Raw genomic sequence first — 13,347 nt, 5'->3', positions numbered from 1 at the left:
TGCCGGTGAAAATCCAAACTCTGCCCTGGTATGGATAGGGTAATAGCCTCGGGTGCTTTATAAGTTTATTTTAGGTAATAGAGACGCTTGTTTTGTTACAGCCTGTTCCGCCCCTCTCTCTCTCTCTCTCTCTCTCTCTCCAATTTTACCTACGCTGAAATTCCTCGGTTTTTGAAAGTTGGTGACTGAAAGAAGAAGAAGAAAAAAATAGGGATTTGGGAAGAAATGTGAAGCGCATGCGCCATGTGAAGTTTTTTTTTTTTTTTTTTTTTTTTTTGCGCCGCGCATCCATGCTGCAGCGTGCTAGTTTGTGAGAGGAGGCGACTGGAGCAGGTGAGAGAGGGAGAAAAAGGAGAGAGGGAGGGATAGTTTTCTGCACTTCGGCGCAGACAGACAGACACACACATACGGTGTGGGAGGACGACGCACTCGGGAGTCTTCTGCAAAAAGCCGCCGTTGCTCGCACGCTGCGCTCTTTTCCTCCCCCTGGCACCGTGCGCGCTCGCCAAGCCGCACTGTTTGGAGATAGTCCGCGCGGAAAGTTTATTTTTTTCCTCCTGGGGGACCATACCGTCTGGAGCCGATTGATTTTTTTTTATTATTATTATTATTTCATTTTATTTATTTTGTATGAGGCGGTTGACTTGTAATTTTCTTTGCGTGTGAAGGCTTTTATCTCGAGCTGAGGAATTGTCACGGTCGTTTTTTTTTGTTTGTTTGTTTGTTTGTGAGTGTTTTTATTTTGCACAGAATGGAAGGTAAATTGACAAGTCGTTTGTGGCGAGGATCACCGTGTGGATCTTTCCGCAGGTAAAACGCGCTATGACCTGAGCGCGTGAACGCCTGGATTTAATGCACACATCAGTTTGTTTTTTGTTTTTTGCTGTGACATAGTTTAGCTTTAATGTGGAGCCGTTTAAAAGCAGGCCGCCTACAATCAGAAGTGAATCGACAAAAGTAGGCTACACATCCGACGTTTCCACCAGTGCCACTTGGGTTGCCGTAGATGTGTTTTTTTTTTTTTTTTTTTTTTTTTTTAATAGATACCACAAAGTCACGCACTGCGCCGTTAAAAGGAAATGACCGTTTCCTCGCACTGTCTTTAGAGTTTTAAAATAACCCCGCTGCTTTCTGCAAGACTTTGAAGCGCACGGAGCGCTTTCACTGATAATTTTTTTTTTGGGGGGGGGAGTAAGTGTTCACCAGAACACCAAACCTGAAGAACTCGCTCAGCCTTGCGATCTGTTCATCCCCAACCAAGCACTTTCCAAGAGACACGGATAAAACGGCGAGACTTTGCGTTCAGTGCATCGAAAAAGGGGAACCTTAAATCCACCTGGCCTGCACTGGGATTACTGGTTTGATATCGTCTGCAGAGAGTGGATTACAACTTCTAACGGGCTGTGCTCCCTGGTGAGTAGCCTACAGGTCTCCTGCTTCACTCGTTTTCCACGCAACCCTTAGTTTATCTCGATGAGTGGGAAATGTGTATTTCTGTGAGACGTTTTTGGACTAATACAGGTTCTTGGATGTGCACAAAGGCTCTTGACAGATGCGATGTGTGGAACATGCTGCTCCCCCCACCCCCTCTCCCCACAGCAGTGACTGTGGCCCATATGTCAGTATCTTGTTAAGCAAATAATAAATTCAACACAGTAACCACAAGCTGTGTCGCAAATATCTACATTAAAAAAAAAGCTGCTTTCTAATTGTATTGTTATCTGAACATGTTTTAAAGTCAGACAATGTTCTTTGCGGCTCTGCTTCCCCTCATCAAATCCTTGTACCTGGCTCCCTCTCCTGGCTTTCTGTAAACATTAGGACATGCCAGAAAAGACACTCATTGTTAAGTGTTGGCAAAAAAAATCAAAAATCACTCTGCATTCATGTGTCCACCTAAATATCCAATGAATTTTCAGCGTAAAATATCCATCGTGAAGGTGCAGGTCACACATGCAGTGTCTTAAAGATAGCCCAGTCATAAATTACAAGTGATCATAATTTGGCATACACAGTGTCTTTGCTTCGTAGTTAATTACTGCAAAAACGTTTAAGATATAATTATTTAATGGGTGTTTTAGATAGTTTGGCCAAATACTCCAGCAAGTGAAGGCCAAAACGCAAAAGATTTCAGATTTGACTGGAGCTGAAATGTTCCCGTATTTTCTCATTGTAGAAAATCCGCCAGGCTGCTTATTTCATTTGCGTAACTTTAATGTGGATTTGGTCCTACAGTGCAGCCTCTAAACGATCCACGTTTTATCATCTTGCAAACGGTATTCCGATTGCTCTCCGCTTGAATTTGTTCAGCTAGATGCCACTTTCCCTGACAGAACTCTGAAGGGTAGTCATCAGTCATCCGGCCAAGTACTAGGAATACTTCGCTCGGGTCAAATCGTTTCCAGGGGTCACGGAGCGCAGGATTTACGCAGTTTATATTGCGGGTGCCAAACGCAGGAAGTTTTAAAATGGTGATAATAAAATGAAATATAAATAATACATAAGTCACGCGGCGAGTAGTTGGTACTTTGAATTTAAAAATATATATATATATGTTAATTTCTTAATAATCGCGTGTCCTGTTTGGCTCTTAAAACGAATTATCATTGTGCTCTACTGGCTGAAAGGTAGCTGTGAATTGTAAGCTAAATGCAAAGACATGCGCCTCCGTAACTGTTCGTTTGATTTTGCACGAAGCCTATGAGTCACTTGTCAACCCCACTGACAAAAAAAAACCAATCATATTTAATGGTTGAATTTAGTAATCCGTAAATGAAAATGTATTTTTCGAATCCGCTTCCTTTTGGGCGTAACGGCCCCAATTACTGGTTTTTAAAATCGGTGTCAAACCGCCGCGTTCTGTGGATGATTGCTTTAATTTGTGTGGAAGAACTGCATATCATAACCTCACCAACTATTACCGAGGCAGCGCGCAAACTGAAAGCACATGATCTTGTGTGTGTGTGTGTGTGTGTGCGCGCGCGAGCGCCCGTGTGTGTACGCGCGCCGAGTGTTTGATGGTGAACTTGGCCTTGTCTTTAATGAGTTTTAGGCAGGCCCAGGTCTCCACGACTCAACCCTGGAAAATAACGCAGCGTGACAAATTAGAGCTGCTCTCAGTCCCAAAATTCACACACGGCCCAACTGGAAGCCTGGCACGTCGGCCTGACTTGCAGATTTAGGGGGTAATTATTTGAACTCATTTTCTGCCTAAATAGCAGCCAAACTGTACCACCGAAGCCTCGATGCTGTTGGAAGATAATGGAAGACATTTTTTTTTTTCTTTTTTCTTTAATTCCTAGTTTTCGTTACGCAGAGGCTGGACGCTGTGATCAGGCCACCAAGCGCTGACGTGGCTCCTATCAATCAAATCCATCTTCAGTTAATAAATGTAAAAATGAAGATGAATAAAATTGACTTTGAAAACTGTCAAATTACGCATTTAAAAGCTGCGTAAGTCAAATGAAACTATTAAAAAAAAAAACAATGTCTTATTTTTTCTTTTTTTTAAAAAATAAAATAAATGCGTTTTTGGTCTTCTGAATATTCCAAGTTAATTATTTAAATTAACTCCAATTAAAGGGAATTGAACGATTTAAAAAAAAAAAAAAAGTTTTTATGGCCCCATGTGTTTATCACAATTAAAGCTCGTCATTAAGACCAAATACGGCCATGTTTGAATGGACTAGTAATGCTTAAAAACAAAAATTGCAAGTTTTAGATTTCATTCTCACTGTTAAAATTTTTTGCATCAAAAATGCGGCCCCAATTAAAACCAGTATAAATAAAACACACGCTGACCCCATTTAGGCCTCTCTCAGCCTGCCTTTGTGTATTCCTCATGAGCAAAGGGAAATGTCAGGAATGTGTCTAGCTTGAGGTTTCATGATCATTGTGTCGTCTCTGGCTGCACGTCTGTCGGTGATTCACACTCAGACATGCTGCCAAAACGATGGCCCCGGGGCCCTTGCACAACTTTTACCTGTTTGCATTTAAATGAGCTGTGTAGCTGTGCAGAAATGTAGATAAAAGAATTGTTCCCAGCACACGTTTGATGTTACGGATGTTATCCATCTTGTGCCTCTTCTGTGTCGTAAACTGAGCGTGGGAAACAAACATCCAAACAACCAGACTGACGTGCACCCTGTTCTCTGTTCTCCTTCAGATCGGTGTCAACATGAACCTGGGCCTGGGCTGTGTGCGTCGGCCGGTTTGCTGGCCCTTTGGCAGCGTGCTGGACTCCAGACACTGCGTGTTTGCCCTCATGCTCCTCACTCTCCTCATGCAGGTGGTGGTGGAAGCCAACTCGTGGTGGTATGCATTCATTCTCTCTCTCTGTAGCGCTTTTCTCAGTGTGTCTTAATTTGCCCAGTGTTCTTTTAACATGTGTTTTCATATTGTAAGCAGAGATGGTCAGTTTTCAAAAGGCATTTGTACTTTTACTGTTTTCACCCACGCACGAATGACTTTGTGGTGAAAGCTAGTGCCTAAAGACATGACATGAAAAAGACTATCCTTTAGATGCTGATTTAAAAAAAAAAACATTTAATAAGTGTTCATACTTGTTCATTACTGAGCTTCAGAGTTAATTTGATGCGTGTGTGTGCATGTTTGCTAAGTAAGCCGCCTCAGCTATGAAGTAGGACAACATGCTGACTATTGCACATTAGCTTTCCTGAAAGACCTTTTTTTTTTCTCTTATTTTCTTTCTTCACATATTGCCAAACCAAAATTATGAACGTTATAGAAAACATAGAATGCTGTGGTTTATGAGTCAGCGTCCATACACAACCCTGTGTGTGTGTGTGTGTGTGTGTTCTGCTGCCATTAGGAAAAAAGTCTATATTTGTGCATGTTAAACACACAGAGTACATCTGATAGAGGGGTATTCTGTTTACCTTAGAAGCACGTCTAAAAGGCAAATCACAACTCTGCACATCCGGTAGCTGTTTCTAGCTGTGTTTTTTTTCTTTTTTTGCTCAAACATGGCACGTTCAAACACAAACTTCCTGTGCGCGACTTTTATTGACTTCAAAACGAGCAGTTCGGAGCGAGCGCAGACATCCTGCGGTGATGGCAAAAAAAAAAAAATGATCTGAAAATAATAATTAACACAATTAATCTGAAGACGAGTCCCGCGGATTGAACGTGCTCCGATGTGCTCGGCTCATTTGGCAGCCACATTAAAGCCCTAATCGCGGGGGTTAAATTACGAGCCCGGCCGAGGCCTCGCACATTACCACGGGGCTCTTTTGGAAGGGCTGAGTTTGGAGCACAACCTGTGTGTCTTTCGGTTTCCTCTTTGAGAGGAGACACAGGTGTGAATGATTTGGAGCGTTGGCGCGGCGGGACCGCTGGCTGCATGTGTGGGAGACGGAGCGTCGGCCTGCATGTGTGTGTGTCTGAGCACACAGGCAACCTTTATGTAGATTTTTTTTTTTAATACTGTATATTTACTTCTGTGTGTATGTTGTCTGTGTGTTCGGGCTGTGTTCTCTCTCTGTTGAGTTTCCTCAGTCGATCGGGTTACACTGGGGGCTAATTGTCTGTCTCTTGGGGCTCAGGGATGGGCTGCTCTAATTGTACTGTGGCCTGGAACCAGATGCTCATACTAGTGTTTCTCTCGCTCTCTGTCTGTTCCTGCCGTGTTTGTTCCCTTCTCCCTCTCTCTTCTTTTCCAGCCCATTTTATTTCTCTTTCATAAAATAGGTATACGGTTCTAGTTATTCACTCGGGGCATTGCGTTGGGTGGGAGCAAGTGGCCATCAAGCAATGCACTTTGGATTCGTCATTCTAGACATTCGAAGCGATCACAAGACCAGTCAAAACTTAAAAAAAAAAAAATAGTAAGAAGAAAAAGCGCTTTTTTGAAACATCAATGAACGTGGTGTTAAGATGTTTCAGTGCTCTTCTACACATCATGTCTTTGCGTTTTTATAAAACGCAGAGTTTTTGACTCTTAAAGACTCTAAAAAATGATTAAAATGAAACGATTTTGGATAAAAAGTGGTTGAACTGCTCACATACTGACGAACTCAGGCATACACTATGCATCTTGTAGCCGGGGGCATTTCTTGGATACTAAGTAAGTGCAAGATAAGACGATAAGATCCTTTATTTATACAACCATGGGGAAATTTGCAGTACAAAGACACTGAATACAACAAAATATGTCTTTTCTTTCATGCATTTCTGTTTTACTTGAATCTTATTTTAAATTACCCTTAATTGTCTGTTCTTGTCTTCTCATCTTATCGTCATTAAAAGACAAGTGTGTGCAGGGTTTTTCTCTGCCCACTAACTAACTGCACCTTATTTGAGACTGAGACAGAGCTGCCGATTGTGACTGTGTCCCCGAAAAATGTTATAATGACACATGGGTGACAAAAAAAAATTATGTGCCCCCCCCCCCCCTCCTCTCCAGGTCTCTGGCCATGAACCCCTTACTTATCCCGGAGGCCTACATCATCGGTGCCCAGCCTCTGTGCAGCCAGCTGGTGGGCCTCTCGCAGGGCCAGAAGAAGCTGTGCCAGCTCTACCAGGACCACATGCAGTACATCGGCGAGGGTGCCAAGACAGGCATCAGAGAGTGCCAGTACCAGTTCAGGCATCGGCGCTGGAACTGCAGCACGGTGGACAACTCCTCTGTTTTTGGACGGGTCATGCAAATAGGTAAGGAATGGGCAAAATATGTAGAAAGTGGAAAAAAAAAAATGGCAAATACTCAGGTTCTCACACATATTTCTTCTGCGGTACTTAGAATCTACACATTCTCTTCCTTTGCTCTTTCTAACTCTGATTCACCGACCTGTTTTTTTTTTTTTTTTTTTTTTATATGTTTGTGAAAAGTGTGTGTGAAATTATGTATAGGGCTGCTGATTCTCAGCAGCTGTGTGGAGGGAATAGTTGGTGGGTGAGGTGGCTGGATAAATCACACGTGGCTCTGGCATGCTAAACCAGCCCCTTACACGGAGCAGGAGGGAGGCAGAGAATCTGCTTTTGCTCTTGATGAATGGGAGACAATCAAATACACACACACATATAGGCATACACTCTGGGCTCCAGCAGCCTCGCTGTATTTACAAGTAATGGGAGTGCATTGAGGGTATGCGCCAATATATCAGCCTTGTCAGAGACCGCAGTGTCTGTTTGTGTACTCTTGTAGAGAGTTCAGGAGCCTTACAGTTCTTCCCTAAAAGCGCATCCCGTCCTTTAACGTGGCTCGTTTTAGTTTTCTTTGGACGTTTGCCTTCGCCTTTGTTCATCTCCAGGTAAATTGTAATGAATCCACCCACTGTCAGTGCTGTGCTACGGAGCACAGTTGCAACAGTCTTGGCTGCCTGGTGAGCAACATCGGAACGGATCGCATTTTGTAGTTTTGATGCCTGTCGGTGCTTGTGGCGTTCACATTTTGGGAATCCTTTAAATTCCCCATGAATGTCTCCCACTCACGTTTGTAGTTTTTAAGTGGCCACTTAGCGCGAGTTTCGCATAAAAACAAAGCAAAGATCACAAACATTAGTTCAGATTATCAGATATTTATCTCTGAGATTTATCCTGTCACCCAAATACGATTAGTGGATTAAATGTTGAATCAAATGTTATTGGAGGTGCTCGCAGAAACAAATAAATAAATAAATCGTTTTAATGCACTCAGCAGCACTTTTTCCAGAAATAATGTTCCCATTACTCTGCATAAACTACAGAACACACTGTCTACATTTTTCTTGGTGACTTTTCTTGGTGGTGGTGCAGTTGTTCCACTGAAAGTCAATCGGTAACCGGGACACTGCGTTTAAATGTAATATTTAAATGTGATGTTGTGAGCACCAGAAACTAAATTTCTGCCATTTGCGTTGCACTGTGTCGTGGTAGGAGCCTCGTGTATGTAGAATCAGTCTGGGTGGATCGCTAACACTTGTGCTTTTGTTGCCTTGAATTAACCATTCAACCATTTATTATCCTATAGTTGTGTAGAAACTTGTGTGTGTGCAGCTCCGTGCCGTGCTCTTTTCTGCTACCCCTGATGATTCTGCCTATCTGTGTCTCTGGCGCTGCCGCCTCCCTCTCCACACATCAGTGGTCGGTCTCCCTCCCCGACCGTGATCCCATCTCAGTCCACCGTGGGCCAAGTAAACAACTCCACGGTCGTCCATATGAAAGCCAGCCTCACTGTCTGTCTGCTGGCTTTTGACGCAGATGGTGATTTAAAGCCGAGCTCCAGGGGGGTGCTGGCATGCCCAGGTTCTCTCCACCGACTGGCTTGGCTGGCTCCATGGTGGGGTGCATTGGAAACGAGGGAGCGCTGTGGGAGGCAACAGTTTGTCTGTCTGCAAGTCCGCAATTAGGCCAATTTTTTCAAGCTGGATTCAAAGTTAGACCAGACTAATAAATCCTTCACTATCTCTGATCACTCCTGCGCCTGAGTTTCCCACCTAGACATCTTTCATACAAAATTTCTTTTTTTTTTTTGTTCATCTTTTTTTTCTTTGCCTTTTTCAGCCTTTTGTGATTTTAAGTGCGTCTCCCTTTCCATTTTGCTTTCTCCGATGTCCTTTTCTTGACTTATAGCCTCCCTCTTCTTTTCTTTTGTTCCCCTCATCTCTCTCTGTCCATCTGTTACTGTCATTATAGCACACTCTCTAAAGTTTGGCCCAGAAGGTATATGAGCTATGCATTTACGGCCCCCATCTTTAATGTCAGCACACCACGCCATAGCTTTTTCGTCTGTTTCTTCTTTAGTCACTTGTCTCCTCTCTCTGTCTCTCTGCGGCTTTTTGCAGAGTGACAACAAAAACTGCCTGTGTGCATTTTTGCGTTGTTGTTTCTTTTGTAACTCTGTCAAACTCTCGTCTGCGCAGAGTAAATGTCGAGGGCGGAAATGGTGGGAGTTAATGAGCAGTGGCTCCAGAATCACCCACTCATGACAGATAAAGTGAGAGGCTGGACGTCGCTTTCAATTTGGGTGAAACGGCAGCCGCTTGCTAAGAAGGACCTCTGTCACTGGAGGGCGCTCTCTTCTTTCTGGCCGAGGCCCAATAACAGCAAACCAGATTACACTGTTCGACATGTTGGCGATGACGAGCCTCCAGCACTTGGCTGAAGCGCTCTGTAATCTTAAGTGTATGGTGAATGCTGTCACATGACATCACATCTCATAACACCGTGCACGCTCTTTAAGCAAAATGACAGCGAGGCGCGTTCGATACAAAGAAAACAAACACGCAAAACCCACAAAAAAAAAATGGAAGCGGTGGTTCGGTACAAATGACGGGACGTTTGCTTTGTCTTTAATTGCGTCAGACGTGACATGTCGCTCGTGTTTGTGTGTCCGCAGGCAGCCGGGAAACGGCGTTCACTTACGCCATCAGCGCCGCCGGGGTGGTGAACGCGGTGAGCCGTGCCTGCAGAGAGGGGGAGCTTTCGAGCTGCGGGTGCAGCCGTGCCGCGCGCCCCAAAGACCTTCCCAGAGACTGGCTGTGGGGTGGCTGCGGAGACAACCTCAACTACGGCTACAGGTTCTCCAAGGAGTTTGTGGACGCGCGCGAGAGGGAGAAGAGCTATCCCAAAGGCACATATGAGAGCGCGCGGCTGTTGATGAATCTGCACAACAACGAGGCAGGAAGGAGGGTAAGACACCTGGATTGCAGTACAAGCACACACACACGCAGATCTTAAGCTTTCATTAGATAAGAAACAAGCAGAAAGGCGTTTACTCCAGCTCTGCAAGTGGGGCATGGAAGTGAAACAATCCAGGTCAATCAGATAGGTCTCCGCTGATCATCTGTGTAACAGCTCCATCTGCTCTCCCCTCCTGAGGCTTTGATCTGTGGGGAGATGGAGTCACTGGAGACAGCTCTGGGCTTGCTGTTCCTTTCCAAACATCTTGAAACCACCTCAAAGGAAACATATTGCCAGATATCTGTTGCCTGGCTGTACTCTTTCAAGTAGGACAAATGAGCAGACAACATTTTATTTTGTGCACCACTGGAGGCATGGACAGGATCATTCTGTGTTTTATAGCAAAGTGATGCTGTATGAGATCATTAGCAGCACATTATGCAAATATTTACACAGACAATGCGATTTCACAATATGAACAGCGAGTCACATGAGCATTTTTCCAAAGAAGTCTAATCACTTTCGCAAGATCCTCATTGTTCTCTCCTTCTTCTTCTTCTTCTCCTCTTTAAGACGGTGTCGGACCTCGCCCACGTGTCCTGCAAGTGCCACGGAGTGTCGGGCTCCTGCAGCCTCAAAACCTGCTGGCTGCAGCTCGCCGACTTCCGCAAGGTGGGCGACGCGCTGAAGGAGAAGTACGACAGCGCCGCAGCCATGAAGCTCAACACGCGCGGGAAGCTCGTGCAGATGCACAGCAAGTTCAACGCCCCCACCAGCCACGACCTGGTGTACATCGAGTCCAGTCCAGACTACTGCTTGAAGAACCAGAGCACTGGTTCCCTGGGCACAGTGGGGCGCCTTTGCAACAAGACCTCGGAGGGCATGGATGGGTGCGAGCTCATGTGCTGCGGCAGAGGTTACGACCAGTACAAGGCCCAGATAGTGGAGCGCTGCCACTGCAAGTTCCACTGGTGCTGCTACGTCAAGTGCAAGCGCTGCACCAAAATCGTAGACCAATTCGTCTGCAAGTGAGAAGAGGAGCGTTTGCCCGCGCGTGTTCGCTTGCAGACGATGGGCACGCATCTGTGTGTATTCGTGAGCAAAGGAGTTGAACACGGAGAGAGAATGGAAGAAAGAAACTATATAAATTATATTTATAGAGTTAAACAATTATGCCATTGCAAAAAGACACTCTTTTCAACAAAAAAAATCTTATGTCTTCAGAAACTGAGAGTATTGTGAAATATTTATTTTGAGATTGTTATGTTTTATTTTGGCCCAGTCATCTCTAGCCAATTTTTTTTAAACCCTTTTAAGTGCCTGAAATTGGCTGGAAATCTTTCCCCACCCTGCCCTCACCTTTTTTTATTTTTCATTTTTTTTAAGTCTAGAAAAAAAGTCTTCTTCTCAGATGGTTCACACTGATTGTGAAAGTGGGCCGTGCCTCTCGTTTTCTAACAAGATTACGGTTTGATATTTGTGGCACAGTCGACTAAGAGGTCCTGATTTGTGGTTGGGGGGGAACGGCCACGCTGGGAGGAGAAACAAGCGTGTGCTGTAGCGTAAGGATTTTGTTTTCATGGGCCCCGTCCCAAACAAGCCCTCACATCCTTACCCGAGCTTGTCCCCTCTCGCCGCGTGTGGCAGTAAGGAACACTGTTGATTTGTACGAGTCCTCGGAGTACAATGGGTACAACAAGAGGGCTGTTTTGGGGATTGGGCCATTTATTAAGCTGTCCCAGAAGCCTTAGAGTTCCCCAGGTGCTGCAACAAGCCCTCCACCATTATGCACTTTGATACAGAGGCTTAAACCTGTCTGTACGTGTCTGTTCAGCTGTTATCAGTATATCAATATTATAGCCTACATTTTTTTTTTTTCTCCATATTAATTCAGATTATCCATTTAACATTATTCTACAATACTTAACATGGTTTGAATATATATGGGCAATGTTGTGGTTACAATGGTGAAATATTCCGTGCTCTGTGTATATAGTATGTCTATCCAACCAATCAGTAAACTGTATTTATTTTCTTTAACCAGATCGTCCTTTAAGCTCAAAAGCAGAAAAGCAACATCTCTGTATTAGTCAGTATTTAGTCAGAAATCCCAGAGTTTTAAGGTCACTTTTAAAAAAAATAATAATAATAATAATTGTTCTCACTAATGCGGCTCTTCACTGTTTTTGTAAAAGGGAAATGCACCTTATTGTTTTGAAACCAGTTCTTTTCCTTGTCACCCGTGTTTTAGCTTTGCTGTTAACACACACACACACACTACGTCACCGATGTTCAGATGTTGATGTCGCCACCGACTTTCAGTACCACTCAGTTGACTCACTCACTATCCCTGTGATGATTCTCAACAGGCAACCTGTTTCTACCAATCCAACTATGTATATTTATAAGCTCCTCTATGAATTTGAGTTTTGTTAATGTGTTATAGCTGATATTTTGTACTTTTTACAAATTTGGCTCAATGCTCTACTTTGTTTCAATAAATATCAAATGTAAAACCAGTGGAGAAGTATTTACTCTCGGTATTTTTTAAAGAAGTCGTGTCCAATTGTGCCTTTAATGCAGATTCAAACACTTGCTCCATAGCATGAGATATTTTTTTAAATCAAGTCAAGGTTCTTCTGTCACAGCGAGGTTCCTTCGTCCCGTCTCTTCACCCCTGGGCAAGTTTCGTGACAGGCGATCTAACGTCTAACCCGCTTCGGCTGACAGCTGTTTTAGGTGTGTAGTGCGCAAAAAGACGAGAAGATTTCGCTCGAGAGCTCTGGAAGATGGCCTGAAGATTAAGTTTCTCTCTAGGGGACGCTCGGGGTTTGCTTTATAAGTGCTCTTCAACGTTACGGTGACGGTGGATCGGTTAATGGAAGGATTAATCATATTGTGTCAGGAGAATAAAAAGGGGGATTTTCAATGTGGGGAGAAATTGGGATGTCTGGAACGCGACTGGGCCTTGTCAGAGGCCGCTGGTGCTCAAGAGAAGACGCAGAAAACCGGAGCGCAGATTGGGTAATGAGGAATGGGGGATTACACGAGGGCTGAATGAGAAGGGGGTAATAAGGCGAGGGGTTGCGAGAAGAGAGGCCCGAGGGAGAGGAGCAGGAAGAAAGTGCTTCAAGGAAATGGAGCTGAAGGACTACCATTACAGTATAAACGCTCCTGACATCGACTAATATTTACACTTGTAAAATGATACTGACTTTAGGAGCACATCCCATATGTGACCCTGTCAGTTAGCCCTCTGTGTGTGTGTGTGTGTGTGTGTGTGTGTCTGCACAGTTGCATGTGCACCTATTTGCACAAACCCTGCTGCATCATGGAAAGTGTTTATGTTTCTGATTGGTGTCATACAGGCCAATAAGCAAAAGCAAGAGGGGAAAAACACAAGGTCAGCATGAGAGGAGAGAGACCGAGAGAGTGTAAAATGAGCTCAGAGGAGATGGAGACCAGCGGGAGGTTTTACATATTTGAACCTTCTGTCAACAGCTGGGTTTATAAGGATATAAAATCACCCTTCAGCTTTGGGTTTCTCATGTACATGAAGGTCGAGTCATGCTGGACGAGGCTCCTTCGGGATGAGTGACTGACTCGATACCAGCAGGACTCCTGCGCTCTGGCTGTGGCGTAAACAGAAGTCCAGGTGCGCGGCAGGCGGAGGAAACCCGAAACCCGCAGGTGCACAGGTATGACTTTCACTGACACACTCGCTCG

General features: G+C 44.4%; 1 protein-coding gene across 1 annotated transcript; it reads left to right on the top strand.

The window, feature by feature from the left end:
* The first annotated feature begins 392 nt into the window (after positions 1 to 392).
* On the top strand, positions 393 to 12,140 carry wnt5a (wingless-type MMTV integration site family, member 5a). The gene is made up of 5 exons (XM_084552932.1): positions 393 to 1,413; positions 4,166 to 4,314; positions 6,425 to 6,672; positions 9,338 to 9,630; positions 10,195 to 12,140. Exons 2-5 carry the CDS (start codon positions 4,178 to 4,180, stop codon positions 10,651 to 10,653), a joined length of 1,137 nt encoding a protein of 378 aa, XP_084409058.1. The 5' UTR covers positions 393 to 1,413; positions 4,166 to 4,177; the 3' UTR covers positions 10,654 to 12,140.
* The last annotated feature ends 1,207 nt before the right edge of the window (positions 12,141 to 13,347 follow it).

The sequence above is a fragment of the Chelon labrosus genome (genome assembly GCF_963514085.1).
Source record: "Chelon labrosus genome assembly, chromosome: 10".
NCBI lineage: Eukaryota > Metazoa > Chordata > Actinopteri > Mugiliformes > Mugilidae > Chelon > Chelon labrosus.
This window is presented reverse-complemented; position numbering and strand designations above follow the sequence as displayed.

Coding starts and splice junctions, on each gene's coding strand:
- wnt5a (XM_084552932.1), top strand. CDS start 4,178: ATGAACCTGGGCCTGGGCTGTGTGCGTCGGCCGGTTTGCTGGCCCTTT. Junction 4,315..6,424: donor GTGGAAGCCAACTCGTGGTG/GTATGCATTCAT, acceptor CCTCCTCTCCAG/GTCTCTGGCCATGAACCCCT. Junction 9,631..10,194: donor ACAACGAGGCAGGAAGGAGG/GTAAGACACCTG, acceptor CTCCTCTTTAAG/ACGGTGTCGGACCTCGCCCA.